Raw genomic sequence first — 19,679 nt, 5'->3', positions numbered from 1 at the left:
AGGTGATACCACAAGCGGAAGCCATTTCCGGTTTGCAGACGTTTCTAAAGCTATCCAGTCTGGCACAGATATATTTCTTGTTGAATCGGTTACCAGGAAAACAGTAGGGTGAGAACACAGAACGTTAATTGTAAAAAGATGCCACATGTGTGAAATTGAATATTTTAATAGATACATATTTGTTGGATTGTAATTGTGTTTGTGACAATACTGCTAATATATAGTTGTAAGTGATCTCAATCATGAAAAAACGAGAATAAACTTTCGTAAAGATAAGGAATTATTTTCATTTTTCCAACATTTTCCTGAGAAGTCGTAACCTAAAGGAGAGTCCCATAACTCTGCCGCACACGGGGATTGGAAAACATTCGTGACGTGGTATTCTTGTAGCTCCCAAACAAAAGGAACGTCATTTTCTTTTTTTAATTATTTTTTTTTCATAGAAACTCTCTTCATTTCCAGATATGGAGGACGACGAATTGAACTGTTGTGTCCAATTGAACAGGTAACTGAAAAGTAAAATTCATTTAGTAAGCTATAACGAACAACATCGCCTATTGGTAGGTAATTCGGTGTGAAACTTAATACAGTTCCATCACGAGAACGAAATTCATATCGTTGGCTCGGGGCTCCTCGGAATGGTTCGCCACTAGTGTGAAATCCGAACAAGAGCTCGAGGGTGTGAGGAGGGGCTGCATGCTGATATTCCTGCCATTCTCCACCGAGAAAAAATCATATTGACCCTAGCGTCGATTCCCTCCGACTCGAGAACCAACCAAACCTCACCCATTTTTTGCGACTGCCTGCGCCGCAACGTGAAGAGTCTTGCGCGAGCCGGTCGCGCGATTGGGAGCCAAGCGTTTCCAGTGTGTTGCATGTGGCGGAAGGGGCAGGCAGCGAGCGGTGACTTGCCCGCAAACGACCGTCACTTCGCGTAACAACAACCCGAGTATCGACTTTTCGGGGAAACGAAATGTGTACCGTGGGCGGGAATAGGTCAGTTACTATTAACATTTAACGCTCCCCTTGGGCATTTTCCCCTATCTATAAATCATTACACAGTGCCAGACTGGTTAAAAAGATGAATAAGTTTAAAAGATGTCCCAGTTTACGTGCGTAAATGCTGCTCTCAAGGAATGTTGCTTGACCCAATCTCAGGAACGTCTTTAATGCATTTTCTGTGGACAAACGCGTGTAACAAACAACTTTCAAAATTATCTGAGTTACTTTGTATGAAATGCAGTCATAAGCACATTAGCGGTAACACCGAAGGCTGGAAGAATAGTGAAACAATCATATTAAGTTTAGTGATGATGTGATTTGTATAGTGCTGAAATGTGATTCGATCTTTTTAGAAGGAAAGCTATTTCAGAATCAAAATGATTCGACACTTCTCGTAGATCAGTACAATGGCTTGAAAGGAAAAAGAGTCATAACCTAAATTTCGTCACTTAGTCACTTGGCTTAGAATGTAGAACGTATATTTAGACAGCCCCCCCACCTTCTCCGATTTGCACCAAAATGGTGCCAAACGTTAGTGCATCGTTTGTGCACGAATGTGCACGCAAAAATTTCGTTTGTGCACAAACGGAAAACACCAAAATTAGCAAGTCAATTTGGGGGGGCTGTCTAAATGCCAGCCCCCCCACCGTCTCTGATTTTCACTAAAACGGTGCCAAACGTTAGTGCATCGTTTGTGCACGAATGTGCACGCAAAAATTTCGTTTGTGCACAAGGGGAAATCCGAGATATTAACACCTTAACTTTTGGGGTCAGCCCCCCCACCTTCACCGATTTGCACCAAAATGGTGCCAAACGTTAGTGCATCGTTTGTGCACGAATGTGCACGCAAAAATTTCGTTTGTGCACAAGGGGAAATCCGAGATATTAACACCTTAACTTTTGGGGTCAGCCCCCCCACCTTCTCCGATTTGCACCAAAATGGTGTCAAACGTTAGTGCATCGTTTGTGCACGAATGTGCACGCAAAAATTTCGTTTGTGCACAAACGGAAAACACCAAAATTAGCAAGTCAATTTGGGGGGGCTGTCTAAATGCCAGCCCCCCCACCGTCTCTGATTTTCACTAAAACGGTGCCAAACGTTAGTGCATCGTTTGTGCACGAATGTGCACGCAAAAATTTCGTTTGTGCACAAGGGGAAATCCGAGATATTAACACCTTAACTTTTGGGGTCAGCCCCCCCACCTCCTCCGATTTGCACCAAAATGGTGCCAAACGTTAGTGCATCGTTTGTGCACGAATGTGCACGCAAAAATTTCGTTTGTGCACAAGGGGAAATCCGAGATATTAACACCTTAACTTTTGGGGTCAGCCCCCCCACCTTCACCGATTTGCACCAAGATGGTGCCAAACGTTAGTGCATCGTTTGTGCACGAATGTGCACGCAAAAATTTCGTTTGTGCACAAGGGGAAATCCGAGATATTAACACCTTAACTTTTGGGGTCAGCCCCCCCACCTTCACCGATTTGCACCAAAATGGTGCCAAACGTTAGTGCATCGTTTGTGCACGAATGTGCACGCAAAAATTTCGTTTGTGCACAAGGGGAAATCCGAGATATTAACACCTTAACTTTTGGGGTCAGCCCCCCCACCTCCTCCGATTTTCACCAAAATGGTGCCAAACGTTAGTGCATCGTTTGTGCACGAATGTGCACGCAAAAATTTCGTTTGTGCACAAGGGGAAATCCGAGATATTAACACCTTAACTTTTGGGGTCAGCCCCCCCACCTTCACCGATTTGCACCAAAATGGTGCCAAACGTTAGTGCATCGTTTGTGCACGAATGTGCACGCAAAAATTTCGTTTGTGCACAAGGGGAAATCCGAGATATTAACACCTTAACTTTTGGGGTCAGCCCCCCCACCTCCTCCGATTTTCACCAAAATGGTGCCAAACGTTAGTGCATCGTTTGTGCACGAATGTGCACGCAAAAATTTCGTTTGTGCACAAGGGGAAATCCGAGATATTAACACCTTAACGTTTGGGGTCAGCCCCCCCCCCCACCTTCACCGATTTGCACCAAAATGGTGCCAAACGTCAGTGCATCGGTTGTGCACGAATGTGCACGCAAAAATTTCGTTTGTGCACAAGGGGAAATCCGAGATATTAACACCTTAACTTTTGGGGTCAGCCCCCCCCACCTTCACCGATTTGCACCAAAATGGTGCCAAACGTTAGTGCATCGTTTGTGCACGAATGTGCACGCAAAAATTTCGTTTGTGCACAACGGGAAACCCGAGATATTAGCACCTTAACTTTTGGGGTCAGCCCCTTCACCTTTGTGTTTGTGGGGGGGGGAGGTATGCATGACTTATTTGAATTCCTCCTGGTTAATATTCTTTATTCTACCAAGCTAAAGGTCCCGGGTTCGATCCCCGGTCGGTTCAAATCTCGAAACGTTTCTAACGTTGGAAGCGGCCCCGGCGACCACCCAGCATCGAATGACTTAGGTACCAGGGGGAAACCCTGGGGGTATAGCGGTCAGGGGCGTGATGCTGATCACATCATCCCTAGTCACGACCGGTCAAGAAAGTGAGGTGTTACCCCCACACCCCCTATAGCTACGCCTTCATGGCGTGGTGCTAAGCACAAGGCGGCACTTTACCTTTTTTCTTCTTTTTAATATTATTTATAACTGTGATTTGTAAGTTAACCTATATTGTTTATTTGTTCTATGCGACCTGTTTTGCAGCTACAGGGGACGAATGGAACGGTTGTCGATGTAAGGTGAGCTCAGACCGAGTAAAAAGATAATTTATATAAGATAGTGTCGATCACTTTGTCTTAGAGCCACTTGATTTTCTTTTGCGAATTATTTTAATAATTTGCAAAGTAGGTGAAAGGAAAATCTTGTTCCTTTTGCTCCTGAAGCAGGAATGTGTGAATGTAGGTGGGCATCACTTTGAACAACTCTTATAACGCAGATTAGTGCTATAAATATCTGCATGCTAAAGATATGTCCATAACAATAAGCGGAACGTTACTGGTCGAAAATGTCGGCATCTCCGCTAGCAGTGCCCGCCAGACTTCTCCCGATCTCTCGGCCTCGCAAGGAATTGGACGTACTGTATATGCAAATATGTATGTAACACATTTTAATATTATAATTTAAGTTAATTGAACATTTATTATTTGTGCTTAAATCGAGTAAAAAATTATTATATTAGTGTAGTGAATTTCTCGTTTATTGTTAGTGTATCTCATTATAAAATTCGTTCATATAATTCTTCGAGTCAGTCCATGTAACACACTAGATTTAATATTATTTTGAAGAACAACAAGGGCTCCTACCTGCGAGTTGATACAAAGATACATTTATATTTATATATATATATGTATATATATATATATATATGTGTGTGTGTGTGTGTGTGTGTGTGTAAGCCAAGTATATGTATAGAAAGGCATACTACTACTCAGAATAATTATCAATGTGTTGGTCACTATGGATCATACTGAATTCTCTGCTTAGAATAGCTGTTTAGTTATATGATGATTACGCTAGGAGAAGACTTACTTCAAGAGATCAACAGCTGTGAATTGCCAAGTTCTTGTTTATAGCATATAATCTGAAGATAGAGAAACAAGGATAGAAACTTGCTTATTTTCATTTTCTTGATGCATATAATTTTTTTTATTTTGAATTAAATTCTTCAGAAATAGTAATCAATAAAAAGTTTTAATGTAAATTATAAGTGTATTGTATTTACAAATTAAATCTGGTATATAAAAATATGAATCAAGTAGTTGAGGAAAATGTGCTAATTGAAACATAGGCACATATTATGTATAAAATACAATTCAATATTACAATTTTAAGTTAATTGAACATTTATTATTGTTGTTAAAGACGAATAAAATTTATTACATTGATGCAGTTAATTTTTCGTTTTTTGTTAGTGTATCTCATTAAGAAATCTTTCATATCATTCTTCCAGTCATCATCATTATAAAATTCTTTCATATTATACTTGCAGTTTGCAAACTAAGTAATGTCAATATATCACACTAGATTTGATATATTTTTTTTTATAACAGCATACGCATATACCTTTGAGTAGATCCAATATTTATGCATGCTAACTGATATGAGTACAGGTTCAATCAAACAGGAAAATGTATTACTTGCTGGAAGTATGGATATGTAGGTGTACACATGGATAGACGTCATTATTGAAATTGATTTTTCATATTGTTTCCGTAAAGGAAAAAATGATTTAGTGTATTTTACTTCTCTCTTAAGACACTTTCGGCTAATAGAAGGGGATGAGTGATGATATGATGAAACTGATAAATGGACACCCCCAAAAGCCCATGCCCAAGCCAGGATTCGAACCGTAGACCCCTGTAGTCTATCCATGTTCTAACCACTCCAACACTGGGCCCGGCGTAAGAGAAAAGATATCGTGGTACAGTGTACCAAGAATATAACCGTGCAAATTGTCCATAACCATTTTCATTAATTTTTATCTTATATCTTATGTGATTTTAAGCAATGAATTATTGTGTGTGCTCGTGCAAAAGTTGTCAACAGTTTGTTTGGACTTCTTTTAAAACTTCTCGAAGCTCTTATTGCCTCGAATAAATTGCACCAAAATGGTGATGGACAATTTTCACGGTAATACATATGAATCCCATTGCACATGTATTCCATATCGCACACATGAGATAGAATAGATGTACGCAAAGTCACAAACGATGCACTAGCTTTTGGCACCATTTTGGTGAAAATCGGAGGAGGTGGGGGGGCTGACCCCAAAAGTTAAGGTGTTAATATCTCGGATTTCCCCTTGTGCACAAACGAAATTTTTGCGTGCACATTCGTGCACAAACGATGCACTAACGTTTGGCACCATTTTGGTGCAAATCGGTGAAGGTGGGGGGGCTGACCCCAAAAGTTAAGGTGTTAATATCTCGGATTTCCCCTTGTGCACAAACGAAATTTTTGCGTGCACATTCGTGCACAAACGATGCACTAACGTTTGGCACCATTTTGGTGAAAATCGGAGGAGGTGGGGGGGCTGACCCCAAAGTTAAGGTGTTAATATCTCGGGTTTCCCCTTGTGCACAAACGAAATTTTTGCGTGCACATTCGTGCACAAACGATGCACTAACGTTTGGCACCGTTTTAGTGAAAATCAGAGACGGTGGGGGGGCTGGCATTTAGACAGCCCCCCCCAAATTGACTTGCTAATTTTGGTGTTTTCCGTTTGTGCACAAACGAAATTTTTGCGTGCACATTCGTGCACAAACGATGCACTAACGTTTGGCACCATTTTAGTGAAAATCGGAGAAGGTGGGGGGGCTGACCCCAGAAGTTAAGGTGTTAATATCTAGGATTTCCCCTTGTGCACAAACGAAATTTTTGCGTGCACACTCGTGCACAAACGATGCACTAACGTTTGGCACCATTTTGGTGCAAATCGGTGAAGGTGGGGGGGCTGACCCCAAAAGTTAAGGTGTTAATATCTCGGATTTCCCCTTGTGCACAAACGAAATTTTTGCGTGCACATTCGTGCACAAACGATGCACTAACGTTTGGCACCATTTTGGTGAAAATCGGAGGAGGTGGGGGGGCTGACCCCAAAAGTTAAGGTGTTAATATCTCGGATTTCCCCTTGTGCACAAACGAAATTTTTGCGTGCACTTTCGTGCACAAACGATGCACTAACGTTTGGCACCATTTTGGTGCAAATCGGTGAAGGTGGGGGGGCTGACCCCAAAAGTTAAGGTGTTAATATCTCGGATTTCCCCTTGTGCACAAACGAAATTTTTGCGTGCACATTCGTGCACAAACGATGCACTAACGTTTGGCACCATTTTGGTGCAAATCGGAGGAGGTGGGGGGGCTGACCCCAAAAGTTAAGGTGTTAATATCTCGGATTTCCCCTTGTGCACAAACGAAATTTTTGCGTGCACATTCGTGCACAAACGATGCACTAACGTTTGGCACCATTTTGGTGCAAATCGGTGAAGGTGGGGGGGCTGACCCCAAAAGTTAAGGTGTTAATATCTCGGATTTCCCCTTGTGCACAAACGAAATTTTTGCGTGCACATTCGTGCACAAACGATGCACTAACGTTTGGCACCATTTTGGTGAAAATCGGAGGAGGTGGGGGGGCTGACCCAAAAAGTTAAGGTGTTAATATCTCGGATTTCCCCTTGTGCACAAACGAAATTTTTGCGTGCACATTCGTGCACAAACGATGCACTAACGTTTGGCACCATTTTGGTGCAAATCGGTGAAGGTGGGGGGGCTGACCCCAAAAGTTAAGGTGTTAATATCTCGGATTTCCCCTTGTGCACAAACGAAATTTTTGCGTGCACATTCGTGCACAAACGATGCACTAACGTTTGGCACCGTTTTAGTGAAAATCAGAGACGGTGGGGGGGCTGGCATTTAGACAGCCCCCCCAAATTGACTTGCTAATTTTGGTGTTTTCCGTTTGTGCACAAACGAAATTTTTGCGTGCACATTCGTGCACAAACGATGCACTAACGTTTAGCACCATTTTGGTGCAAATCGGAGAAGGTGGGGGGGCTGTCTAAATATACGTCTTAGAATGGTTTCCACAAGAACAATGAACTTTTTGCGAAGTGCAAAGAAGCTTCAAGATCGGATTTGCGAGCTTGGATATTCCCCACAAGGTAAGTGCCGATAACATTGTTTTTTACGACTTTCTGCGTTTCCGTGTTCCAGTTGTCGTTAAAGCTGGACCCTGTGACCGAGTGGTTAGCTCATCGCGCTGCAACGCTAGGGGTCCCGGGTTCGAATCCCGCTCGGGCTTGGTTGTTTGTGAATGTCCATTCATCAATTTCATCATTTCATCACTCATCCCCATCTTCGCAAATTAGCCAAGAGGCACAAAACGCGAAGTAAAATATACTAAATAAATCAAATCAATCAGTTGTCGTAAAATTTTGATAACGTAACAGTACTTCAAGATTGGTAACACGAACGGAACTCTTTCTTTCAACAAGGCTTTAATTAAACGATTCAGTGTAACGACTGAAAAAAAATATGTTACCGTGTTTGCCATATTGATTTCTTATTTTCTGCCATTATCTATCTACCTATATACAGGGTGCTCGGAAATTCCCCTTACAAACTTCTAGGGCAAGTAGAGGGGACTGAGTAGACAATATTTGGAATAGGAACCCATGTCCGGAAACGTACAGTTTCCGTGCTACAACCATGACAATGTGTCGGATGTGCCTGTGTTGGTATGCAACCGGGTAGGCAGTACATGACGTCAGAAGATCACCTGATGACCTAAAGTGTAATCATTTATTACAACCATGTCAAATGAGTTGTTACGTAAGGTACAGAAGTGAATGACGTGTGACTCAGTCCATAATACAAACAAATTTATTTGGTAACAATGCCAAGGGAACAAAAAAGAAACGTACTACTGTATTCAATGATCAACACCTGTGTCAACAGTGGAACGCAACAATTTGTAGACGTCACGTGCCATCAGGTGATCTTCTGACGTCATGTACTGCCTACCCGGTTGCATACCAACACAGGCACATCCGACACATTGTCATGGTTGTAGCACGGAAACTGTACGTTTCCGGACATGGGTTCCTATTCCAAATATTGTCTACTCAGTCCCCATCTACTTGCCCTAGAAGTTTGTAAGGGGAATTTCCGAGCACCCTGTATATACAAATGTATGTATGTGTGTGTTTGTGTGTGGTTGTGTGGGTGTGGGTGTGTGTTTATGTTTATTTGTTCCGGCATAACTCTCGAACGCCTGGAGCAATTTCCAAACTGGAAATAATTATGTGGGGGTAAGACACCCCTAGCACCCCTAGGGGTGGGGTGGGAAGGAGTAACATGTAAAAATAATCGAAAACCACCGATATTAAATTTCGTACAAACAGACATCCGTGGTTCTATGCAATCCGCACAACGATAGCGTTTCTCGGGTTGTCTAACATTCAGGCTGTGTTGCGAAAACTACCGTTATTAGTGTGGAATCTATAGTTTTCGCGACACTCCCAATGCGGTACAACTTCAAGTTCATCACCTATCGCCATGGGGGTGAGAGGGGGTGAAAAATAAAATGCCACAAATGACCTAGATTAGTGTCGAATCCGTAGTTTTCGGAGTCGCTAAGCTAATTGGTGACATTCACGATCACATAAAAATTAGTTACATTTTACACTATAGTTAGAATTAATTATTTTCCTGTCTAATATTATATAAGATTGGTATAAATAAATACCCGCGCAACGCCGACTAATCAGCTATGTTCCTTATTAATCTCTGACATATTCATATCTTATTCCGTTTCGTGTGGTGGGGTGAAATTGCCTCTGTACTGACACGCCCATTTCAAAGGTATTGCTTCTTTTCAAAGAAAATTGGACAATTTATTATTATGGAATGTTGAACGACGTAGTGTGAAATTTGACGTCACGTTTAAAAAAAACGATGATTTGATTTGATGAAATAGAGAGAACAACAATAATGACTTTCCTAGAATTTCAATCCAGACGCCAACTCCATCCACATCGAGAGTCCGAATTTATGTCTCGACTCAATCATTATGAATACTCTTTGTACCGTATGGGAAAATAATCTCCTGTGGTTCCGTTAGTAGGGAGTTTGACTGTCGTATGGTAGACATCAATTCGATTCCCGGGGTGGATGAACTCACGGGAAACTTTTGCAACATTATCCCTGTTAAAGTACTCTGAACAGTGAGCGAGAAAGGGGAGTAAAGGAGACCAAAGCGTGGTGCTGATCACATCACTTCACACCTCACCACATATGTTATTGATGATATGGTGCACTGCATACAGAAGACCCTTGCGTTTTACCTTTTGCCATAGGGGTATGGGCTAATCTGGATAAACCCAATATGTGAGAACACTATACCTGCGAAATGAATGCATGTAAATATGCTGGTGAATCATATTGGCCATTCACATATTCTCCTTCATTTTCATCGAAATACATATAATCTATTGCTAATTAATTAAAACGAAGAACGTACAAAATTGATGCCGATGTAAGTACTTCGATTCTTTGTACCTATTTTCAGAATCATTACATGTTTTAAGATTTTGAAACTGTCTTTCATCATGGATAAAGATGACAAGATGATATTCACTGGCATGTAAACGAGCGAATATATTTCTCTACTGCCTGTGTCCCAAGTTAAGTCATAATGTAGAAGTACATGTAAGTTAAAGTGTGAATCTGCTTCCTTCCATTAGTGCCGAAGCATTCAGGTGCACTGCTTCATTGGCGTACGCAGAGGGGAATTGATGGGGCTACAGCCCATCCGAAATTTTCTGAAAATCAAAATTTTCAGATGAAAGCAGAACTCGGGGAATAACAAAGTGGTAACTGAAACTCGGCCTTGGAATGACCAACAATTACATTTTTTGAACAACTAAGACGAAGGTTGTTAATGGTGGTAGTTATGGACGCAGAGTGGGATTTCAGGTGGAAACCATTTGGACAACATTCTCACGTAACGCTATTCTGCGGTTAGCCCAGCCTCTGGCGAATTGATACCTGTGTCTAATCTTGGGGGACAAGATACAGTCAGCGTGGTACAGTGTCAACGAAAGTTAGTAATAAGTTGTGTTTTATACAGCGTATATTTATAGACTTGTATTTTGAATTGTATATTCTGCAAATATGCTGTATAAAGAAACAAACTGAAGGAGTACTAATTGAGGCGAGTGTACTGATCATGCCACCAGTATGACTGAGGTCGAGGATATGTGGGGTCCTTCCTGCACATCTCCCATGCATCTGCATCCCTCGGTATTACCTGTCGCTGTAAGAATTACCCTGGGATTAATTTATTTTATTTTAATTTGCTTATCTGTCACTTTTCGATAATCGCGAAATTGAGGATTAAAGGTGATAAGATGAAACGGGGGAAAGGAAAATCATAAACGCTCATGGACAGCCACACACAGGATTATACTGGCTGTGAGACCAGACACCAGAGACTCGTTAGTCTGCAAGAATGCAGTCCAGCGTGTGCTACGTGGAGGAGAGGTTGACATCAAAAGAGTTACCTCAGATTAAATGTACAAATATGGGGAGCCTTAGTGTTTGTAAGTTTATTACTCGTTGTGTATAATAACGTTAAAAAAATAGCATATTGCAGGTGTGTAGACGTACTTATGTACTATAATAATGATAATAGTCCGTGATGCAAATTCCCGTGAAAGCCAGGGCCTACCTACCGGCTGCCTGCCTCACTCCCACCTGCTTTCCCCCACAAGACTCGAACCTGCGCGTGTTCCGTAGCCGGGGCCCAAAGGATGCGCCTTAGACCTCACGGCACGGTGCGGCACACTTATGTACTATGCTTTTTTATATGCATATTAAACTGGTCTCCGTATAAAAAGTTTAGATATCATGCTAGTATATCTGAGGCTCTCCATTTGAATCCCTGGTAATTTATGTGTGTTTGTTTATATTTATTTTGTAATGTATTAAATCAAGCAGTGCATATTTGGCTAATCTGTTAGATCATTAAACTAACCAGCCAGCTAATGTATTTTTTTTTTAGGGGGGGAGGTTCTGTCATCTTCTGTCTCATTCCCATTAACGGTACTGCTAGTAGGAGAGAGTGGGATAAAACCGCGAGGTTGGGTCTAAACGGGTATCTTATTTTCCGCTTCATTAGTGCTGCTTTCGCGCGGGTGACGAATGAACTATATTCAACTAGTGAAGAAGAAAGAGCGCCCGTGACAGCGCCTCGCTGCAAGCAGTAGTTTAGTGTCGGCGTCTGTTATTGCGTTTACATGAGTTTTCTTTTCAATTTTGACTGTTTTGCACTAACTCTTACAGAAACATTGTTCCATTGACTGAAAGCTTAAATATTACTATCTGTTGCGTATTTCATGAGGATTGATTTTACAGTAAATGGTTCTGCCTGACACAAGTTTAGCAACGGCGAGATTTTCATAACCTATACTTTTGGGGTGAAACCGGGAACTTCAGGCGGGACAGAACCAGGTATCTCGGCTGGAGCCGTGAAGACTGCAGTGGTGTGGAGAACGACATTTACTTTACATGCGATTTTTTTAATAAGTCTTGTTACCTTAAAAGGTTGGTTGTGTTTGCGAAAAAGTTTGGAATTCACTCATTTCTCATATCATTAACATTTACACCCGGTTTTACCACACTGTTTATCGTAATTCTATCGATTTTACTTTTTTGTCAAAGAAATTAAACAATAAATTAATACACCAATGAATTTCTATTGTTACAGTATTAAATAATATTAAGTGCAGAGTAACTGTACTGGTTTTCATAAAATTTCTGAAACAATATTAGCTTCTACAAGCCAAAAAACCTTAGCTTCCCGGTTCTACCCCACTTCCCCCTACCCGCGCTTACCTACATATGATGGCTTCCCACAGAATGTTCGTTAAGTACAATTCACAACGTGAATCATGTAACCAAACACACAGCCTGACATGATTAACAAACATTGGGTACAGTGATAATTGAGAATGAAATGATTTTTTCTGCATTACAGCTGTTATGTTAAAACATTCACATATATGAACACGAATGAGTGACTGGTTTAAATACTCTTGCACACTTCGGTGCATTTACACAAGCGAATTGTGAAGCCGTGGCATTTACTATGCGAACTATCTTCAAATCTGGAATATTTTGCATAATACATGAAATTGGATTTCGTTCCGAAAGTAATTACTTTTGGTTTGAAATGCTGGTACTGTACTAGTCTTCGTACACTCGGTACAAATACAATATAATCAGCGCGACATAGAGTGGTAGGAAAGAAAAATGTAATAAGTGCAATAAAATGATTGAATTGATTATTTTAATATTTTGTTTTGTGAGGAGTTTATTTAACTCTTATGTTAATGACGACTATGAAGATAGATGACAAAATGATGAAATATGATTGGACAAATATGAAGTTTCATCACTGCCTCAGGGAGGGGTCGAATCAGGGACCTCTTGCCTCGCAGTGTGTTATGACGAACCCAGTCACAGTAGAACATTTCCTTACTCATGGAACATCTCCTTACTATTTGTGATAATTCATCCAAAATGTAGTTCGTTTCCACAAGCTGTCCCATCGTCACAAAGATAACCAATCCAAGGTTTATGCGTTGCTCTCGCTGTATGGAACACATTTTGTTCATTTTAATTTTCCAAAACTTCATGTACAATAGAGTTTGTAGATTATGAAACAGATCTCATAACATCAATAAATCGACACTTTTATTACAATTTGGCAATGAAACCTCAGTCACCTGTTTTAGAATAGGTAACTTTATGGCCTTTATCCTCACAACCTCATAGCAGCTAGATATCGTGATAGACTGGTCCAGTATTGCATTCCAGTGAATACGTAAGGGCGGGCATTAAACATAAGGACCAAAACTTTGTAAAACTACTCAATAACGTATTTTGGCATGTTATAATTATATAATCTCTATTTTAACTAAAAAATAGTTAGTTCCAGTTTGAGTAATCTCTTCCATCTCGTTTGAGTTAGGGCTGCGTTATCATTTAATGGGTGGACACACAATATTGCTTATCTCAGCGTTAGCCCACGGGGTTTATGGATCATCGATAGATTAGCATCTCGAGGGTTATTTATCGTTCCATAATTCAGTCCGATAATCTATATCAGCAAGTATAGTGGAAAGGGAATGAACAAAACTTAAATGTGAGATAGTGATAAAGAGGATCTTGATTGCCTGAAATAGACCAAATCTTACAGATGGAAGTTAAATCTTAATCATTTTTCTTTGAAGTCCACTTTATGCACAGAAAAGCTAATCGGAACTGGACCTACAGTTTAAAGTCGGATCAGAATCGCTGTGCTCTCCCCGATGGCGCAGTGATAGCGTCATCGCCTTGTAATCGAAGGGTCACGGGCTCGATAACCGGTAGAGGCCCATAGTGGTTAGTATCACACATTAAAATCTAGGTCCAGTCCCGATTAGTCTTACTGTGCATAAAGTGGACTTAAAACACTACATCAATCAATCAACCGAACCGCTGTGCAATGTGCTTTCACCGAGTATCGGACTCGAGACACCTTGATTACAAGGAGACGATTTTATCACTACGCCATCTTTTTATTTAAAGGAACATCCCTAAGCGGTAGTTTTCGAGTCATTCACTTTGTCAATTTTTCTCAATTTCCTCATTTTGCTCATTCCTCCATTTCTTACCTCTGACGTCGTAGGGCGCTTTGGTAACTACTCTGATACGGATGTCGACATCATCGGTGAGGACCAAAAATGTTTTGATTTCCATAGACGATATTCTTTTATTGTGTACCAGAAGAATATGAAAATCAATAGAATATCACTTTATTCTTTACTGCATTTTATAATTAAGATTAATTTATATTTAAAGATCAAATACTATGTATATACTACATATATAAAGAATATATCTATTTATAATCTATATATCAGTAATACTACTAAGTACAAGAAGTACCCAGAATTTGTGAATAAAACACAAAATACGTGGTTAAACATCAACATTTATTTTGTCGCCTTCAAAATAGGCCCCATCAGATGCAACACATATGCCAACGCTTAACCCAGTCTTCAAAACACTTTTCAAACGCAGAAGACGGTATCGACCTGAGTTCCTTCTGCGAATTTCCTTTAATGGATTCAATTGATTCAAAACGCCTTCCCCGAAGTGATAACTTGAGTCGCGGAAAGAGAAAAAAAAACACACGAAGCTATATCTGGAGAAAAACTCGCGAACAAGAGTCGACGTGTGCGACGACGCATTATCGTGGTGCAAAATCCAAGAATTGTTTTTCCATAACTCTGGTCTTTTCCGGCGAACATTCTCACGCAGACGCCTCATAACGGTCACACAAAACTGTTTTATTACAGTTTGTCCCGCAGAAATTATGAGTGCCCAACACAACGATAATCAAAGGAAACAATGAGCATGATCTTAATTTTTGAGCTACTTTGGCGTGGTTTTTTGGGTTTTGGTTCATTTTAGAAGCGTCATTCCCAAGATTATTGACCTGTTTGCATGTCATACTCCGTACACCCATGTCTCATCACCAGTTATGATGCGTTTCATGAAAGTTGAGTCACTAGAGGCTCGCGCAATCATGTCTTCAACAATATCTTTGCGATGTGATTCTTGCAGGAAATTCAGCTCCTTCGGAACAAGTCGTGCCGCGACGCGTTTCATGCCTAACACATCAGTCAAAATGTTGTGAACCGACATGTGGGATATGTCAAGCTCACGAGCCACCTGTCTCACACTCACACACCGGTTTTCAAGCTCCATTGTCCTGATTTTTTCGACGTGTTTTTCTTCAGTCGTCGACGTGGAAGGTCGACCAGAACGGGGCAAATCAGCAACAAATTCTTTGCCTTCTTTGAAAGCCTTGTACCATGCATACACTTGTGTTTTCGACAGACACGAATCATTAAAAGTCTTTTGTAGCATTTTCAACGATTCAGCACACGACAGTCCGTTGGCAACACAAAATTTCAAACATTGTTTTTGCTCGATATTTGTCTCCATTCTGCAAATCGCAGAACAGTCGTCAACACAACTACAGCACCTTGAATAACGTAGTGTGGAAAACGACCCAAGAAACTGGTTCCCCAGATGGATGAGAAACATAGATGGCAGTGCGATAAATGTCGGCGCTAATTTTCTTATGAAAGTAATACGGCTTTGTTAGTTTTTGGAATATATTGTATAGATTTGTTTGTCTTGAAAGGCGGTACGTGAATTGATTGAAACAGTTATATTTGTGAAGTATTTTGCAGCTACGAAATGGCATTAATTTGGAAAGAAAGGTAAAATAAAATTAATAAATAAATAGCATGCGTAACGCAAGAAGAAACATCGCAAAGTGATTCCGGACGTCAGGTGTTGGATTGTGTACTAGAGTTTTATTTTTCTATGTTATTAGAATATAAATATTATCCTGAGAGATATTTCATACCGAGGCGACGAACTACAAGTGTCCGTAATCAATGCAGCCTTTCGAACCGCAGGGACACAAGCTCTGACTGCATCATTTCCTCAAGGATATTTTACGCCAAAGCGACACGCGACAAACGATACGAGGATTTCACACCAAAGCGACACGGGTCCAAGGCAACTTTCACACCGAAGCGACATATGTTGCTTGGAAACGAGCCAATCAAGAGCAACATTTCACATCGTAGCGGCATGACGGGAAGCACACCAGCGTTCGGTTGGTGAAATCCTCAAGCGATAAGTGTCGCGTGCCCCTTGTCGCTTTGGTGCGCAATCTCCCTAAAGCAAGACACTCATTGCATCGCGCATGCGCGAACAACACACCACGGCAACATGTTGCAAGCTATTGAGGAAATGGCCCAGTTTGAGCGACGCACAAGCGACAAAGCGACACGTGTGACTTATCGTGTTGCCTAGATCTGTTGTTGTAATGTGCGGTTTTTCGTGTCGCCTATCTGTTGTTCGCACAATTAACAGCGAACGCTTGTCAATAGACTGAAGGCACCATGTTATCTTGTCACTTAGTTGGGAACTCCCTCTGTAGCGCGTCGTTTCGGTCTGAGCACCCTTCCTTTAAGGAGCATTCCTACCAAAGTAACAAGTAGCACGCGAATACGCCATATGAACGTGTCGTTTGCTTTTTGGACCCTCATGTGCAATGAATGCTATTTTAGAGTCTGGAAGTGTGTGTCACTAATGTGACAGTGTGAACATCCCGTGTCGCTTGTCCCATTGGTTTGGAAGTTCCCTTACCCTCATGTCGATGGCACTAAGAAAGTTTTGTGGGGTTCCCCTTGTCGTTTCATAGAATCATCATTATCATCATCGCCGCGATTAGTTTAAAGCGGAAGAAAAGAGACAGTAAATATCCAAAATACAAATGCTTCAGTGTGTATATCTTTAAAAGAAATGATGATGATGATAATAATAATGAACATAATTCATACACAAAAATTTAGTTACAAAGAGCATTCCACGCGTATTTTTTCTCCCGCATTATTAACGAAAGTATGACGATAACAGGACGTGGTCGACTGTCTAGAATGTTCGTTAATATCTTCGCGACCACTGTACCAAATATCATAGCAATTATCACATTCATAGAAATGCTTCATGTAAAAGAATCAGACGTTGCAGCGAAAACTCCATTTACTTCCATTATAAGCAGACGAATACCAAGCACCGGGTTCAACACCAGCGCCTCTAGCGGATCATTTTCGAGTGGAACCAGCCAGAGCGCGTAGAACAGTGCCGTTCGTTTTCCACACTACGTTATTCAAAGCGCTATAACACAACTAACGTAAACAGCTGTTGTACACAAACTGACGGATATATTACTCTATCCCTCTGTGTGGTCATTCAGTACAGTGCTGCCACCCTACGGAAAAACGAATTCTCGATACATCCAATGTGGGACTTGTACCAGTCAAATTCCGGTAGGCGTCTACTGCAAGCTAGAGACCCGGGTTCGATTCCCGGGGTGGATGATCTAAGGTCGCAAACTTCCGGCCTTGTCCCTGCATAAAGCGGCTCTCAAGTCAATGGGTACCTGCAAACAACCCTGGGAGCATTAATCCTAATTATGGCTATGCAACGCAAGTCATTCATCTGTACCTACACACGAACTTACCAGATTTTTTTATGTATATCTTAATATTATAATTTCATCTTCGTGGGGTGTAAAATTTTACCCTTTCCGAGGACACCTAAATGTCAACCTCCCTTCCCTGTACTGTATTTTGCATACTGTGGAGGATCTTGTGTCCGCACTGGCAGCCAGTGTAATCCTCAGTGGAGCTCGTGTTGTTTCGTCTTGGTATGTTTGTGATTGTCCCTTCATCAATTTCATCACCATTCATCCTATTCTTCGCGATTAGCCACATTTAGGAAAAGCTCAAGATAAAGTTTCCATCCAGGTAAGGTGGAAATTTGCCCCCCCCCCCCCCTCCCTGCTTCTCTTTCTCTTTCTACCCTGGTATTTTCACTTTCCACCTTCCTCCAATTAAAACATGACCATGTTTTTATTTATGGTTTAATGACAAAATATTATAGCCTTATTTTAAAAATTCGTAAGTGGTACTATTAAAGAACATGATTAATCTAGATATGCGTTTATTTAATACGTACATAATGACAACAAAATAACAGTAATTTTTAGCGTAAATTTCTACATAATCTTGCAGTGTGCTTATAATATTATGCAGCAGTAACTTCAATTAATTTTTGTCTACACAAAATCCAACTATTCTTCAAACAAATAGCCACGCAAACGGAGGAGGCATATAGTGGTTCGAATCCCACTGTCCATTGTTGGCCAGTCCCTTACCTATTTCCTTTACGTGCATCTCAACGTTATCCTTCCATCTTTCTACAGACCCCTTGCCATCAGGTTTCCCAACAAAAATTCTGTAAACTATTCTTTCCTCTCCCATTCGTGCCACATGGCCTGCCCATCTTAGTCCTTTCAAGAGAGAGAGAGAGAGAGAGAGAGAGAGAGAGATAGAAAAGGAGAGAGAGGGGCGTGGGAGAGAGAAGAAGAAATGGGAGAGAGAAAAGAAAACATAGAGAGAGACGGACGAAAAGAGAGAGTGAGGGAGAAAGAGTGAGTGAAGAGAGAAAGAGAAGAGGGAAAGAGAAAGAGAGATAGATAGATTTTTCTTTCTCTCTGTCTATCTCTTTCTTTCTCTATTTCTTTCTTTCTACCTCCCCCTCTCTTCCTCCTCCTCTCTCTGTTCCATACTCTCTCTCCAACCATCCCCCCCTCTCTCTTTAATGTCTCTTGCCATTAGATTTCCTAATATTGTTCATTCTTTAAATTCCTATCATATCTTTGAGTGGGTACTAACTAATATTAACACACATTTTCCGATAGAATGTTGAAAGAATAAGAAAAAAAAAATGTTTTATAAATTATCTACAAAGCACCTATAACAAAGCAGGAGTAATTCCATTTCCATTCTCTGTGGAGATTTTATACGCAGCTTGAACCAGTGGCGAATGGGATCCTCTCTCCACCTTCACAAAGCCGTTACAAGCCAGGAGGCAGCACGTGGCGCTGACAACCATTGGGCACCCACCCGCGACAGTGCAATAAATTAACCACATAGTGGCGAATCCAGATTTTCCCTGCTGCTCCCAATAACGATGCGGAAGAGATAACTGTTACCACAGGTAGATGAACTGTTATTTGTTGAGAGGGATTTTCATCCTACACTCCTATCCAGGCTCTTTCTTCCGCTTTTCTCTCTCTCCCTCTTCATATCTAAGATATCTCTATTAATATTATGGTGTTCCCTGTATAGAAAGTTAGGGACTCTCCAATGGTGTAGTAGTAACATCGTCGCCTTGCGTTCGATACCTGTCCGAAGCACACTCATTTTAAACTCTAAGTTCAAACCCGATTAGACTATCTGTGCATAAAGTGGATTTAAAATCACAATTGAAACGGTACGAAAAGTTGTTGCTGTCTAGCAAAAGAAAATGGAATTCAGAATTATTCTTCGTCGCTGTCTCTTCGTAAGAAGCCTTCTAATCTAGAGGACTCGGGTTGGATACACAGTAGAGGGACATAGTGGTTCGGATTCCACTATAGTCCCAGTCCCGATTATCCTATCTGTGCATAAAGCAAAGTTAAAACTTAAATGT

At 41.0% G+C, this 19,679-nt stretch overlaps 1 protein-coding gene across 1 annotated transcript; it reads right to left on the bottom strand.

Moving 5' to 3' along the window:
• Positions 1-15,065: 15,065 nt before the first annotated feature.
• LOC146001419 (protein GVQW3-like) lies at positions 15,066-15,488 on the bottom strand. Its single transcript, XM_083138736.1, has one exon. The coding sequence runs from the start codon at positions 15,486-15,488 to the stop codon at positions 15,066-15,068; it is 423 nt and encodes a 140-aa protein (XP_082994862.1).
• Between the last annotated feature and the right edge of the window lie 4,191 nt (positions 15,489-19,679).

This window comes from Lepisma saccharinum, chromosome 17 (genome assembly GCF_977018435.1).
Source record: "Lepisma saccharinum chromosome 17, izLepSacc3.1, whole genome shotgun sequence".
NCBI classification, from domain to species: Eukaryota; Metazoa; Arthropoda; class Insecta; order Zygentoma; family Lepismatidae; genus Lepisma; species Lepisma saccharinum.
Note: the sequence above shows the minus strand (reverse complement) of the source record. Positions and strands in the feature narration are given on the sequence as shown.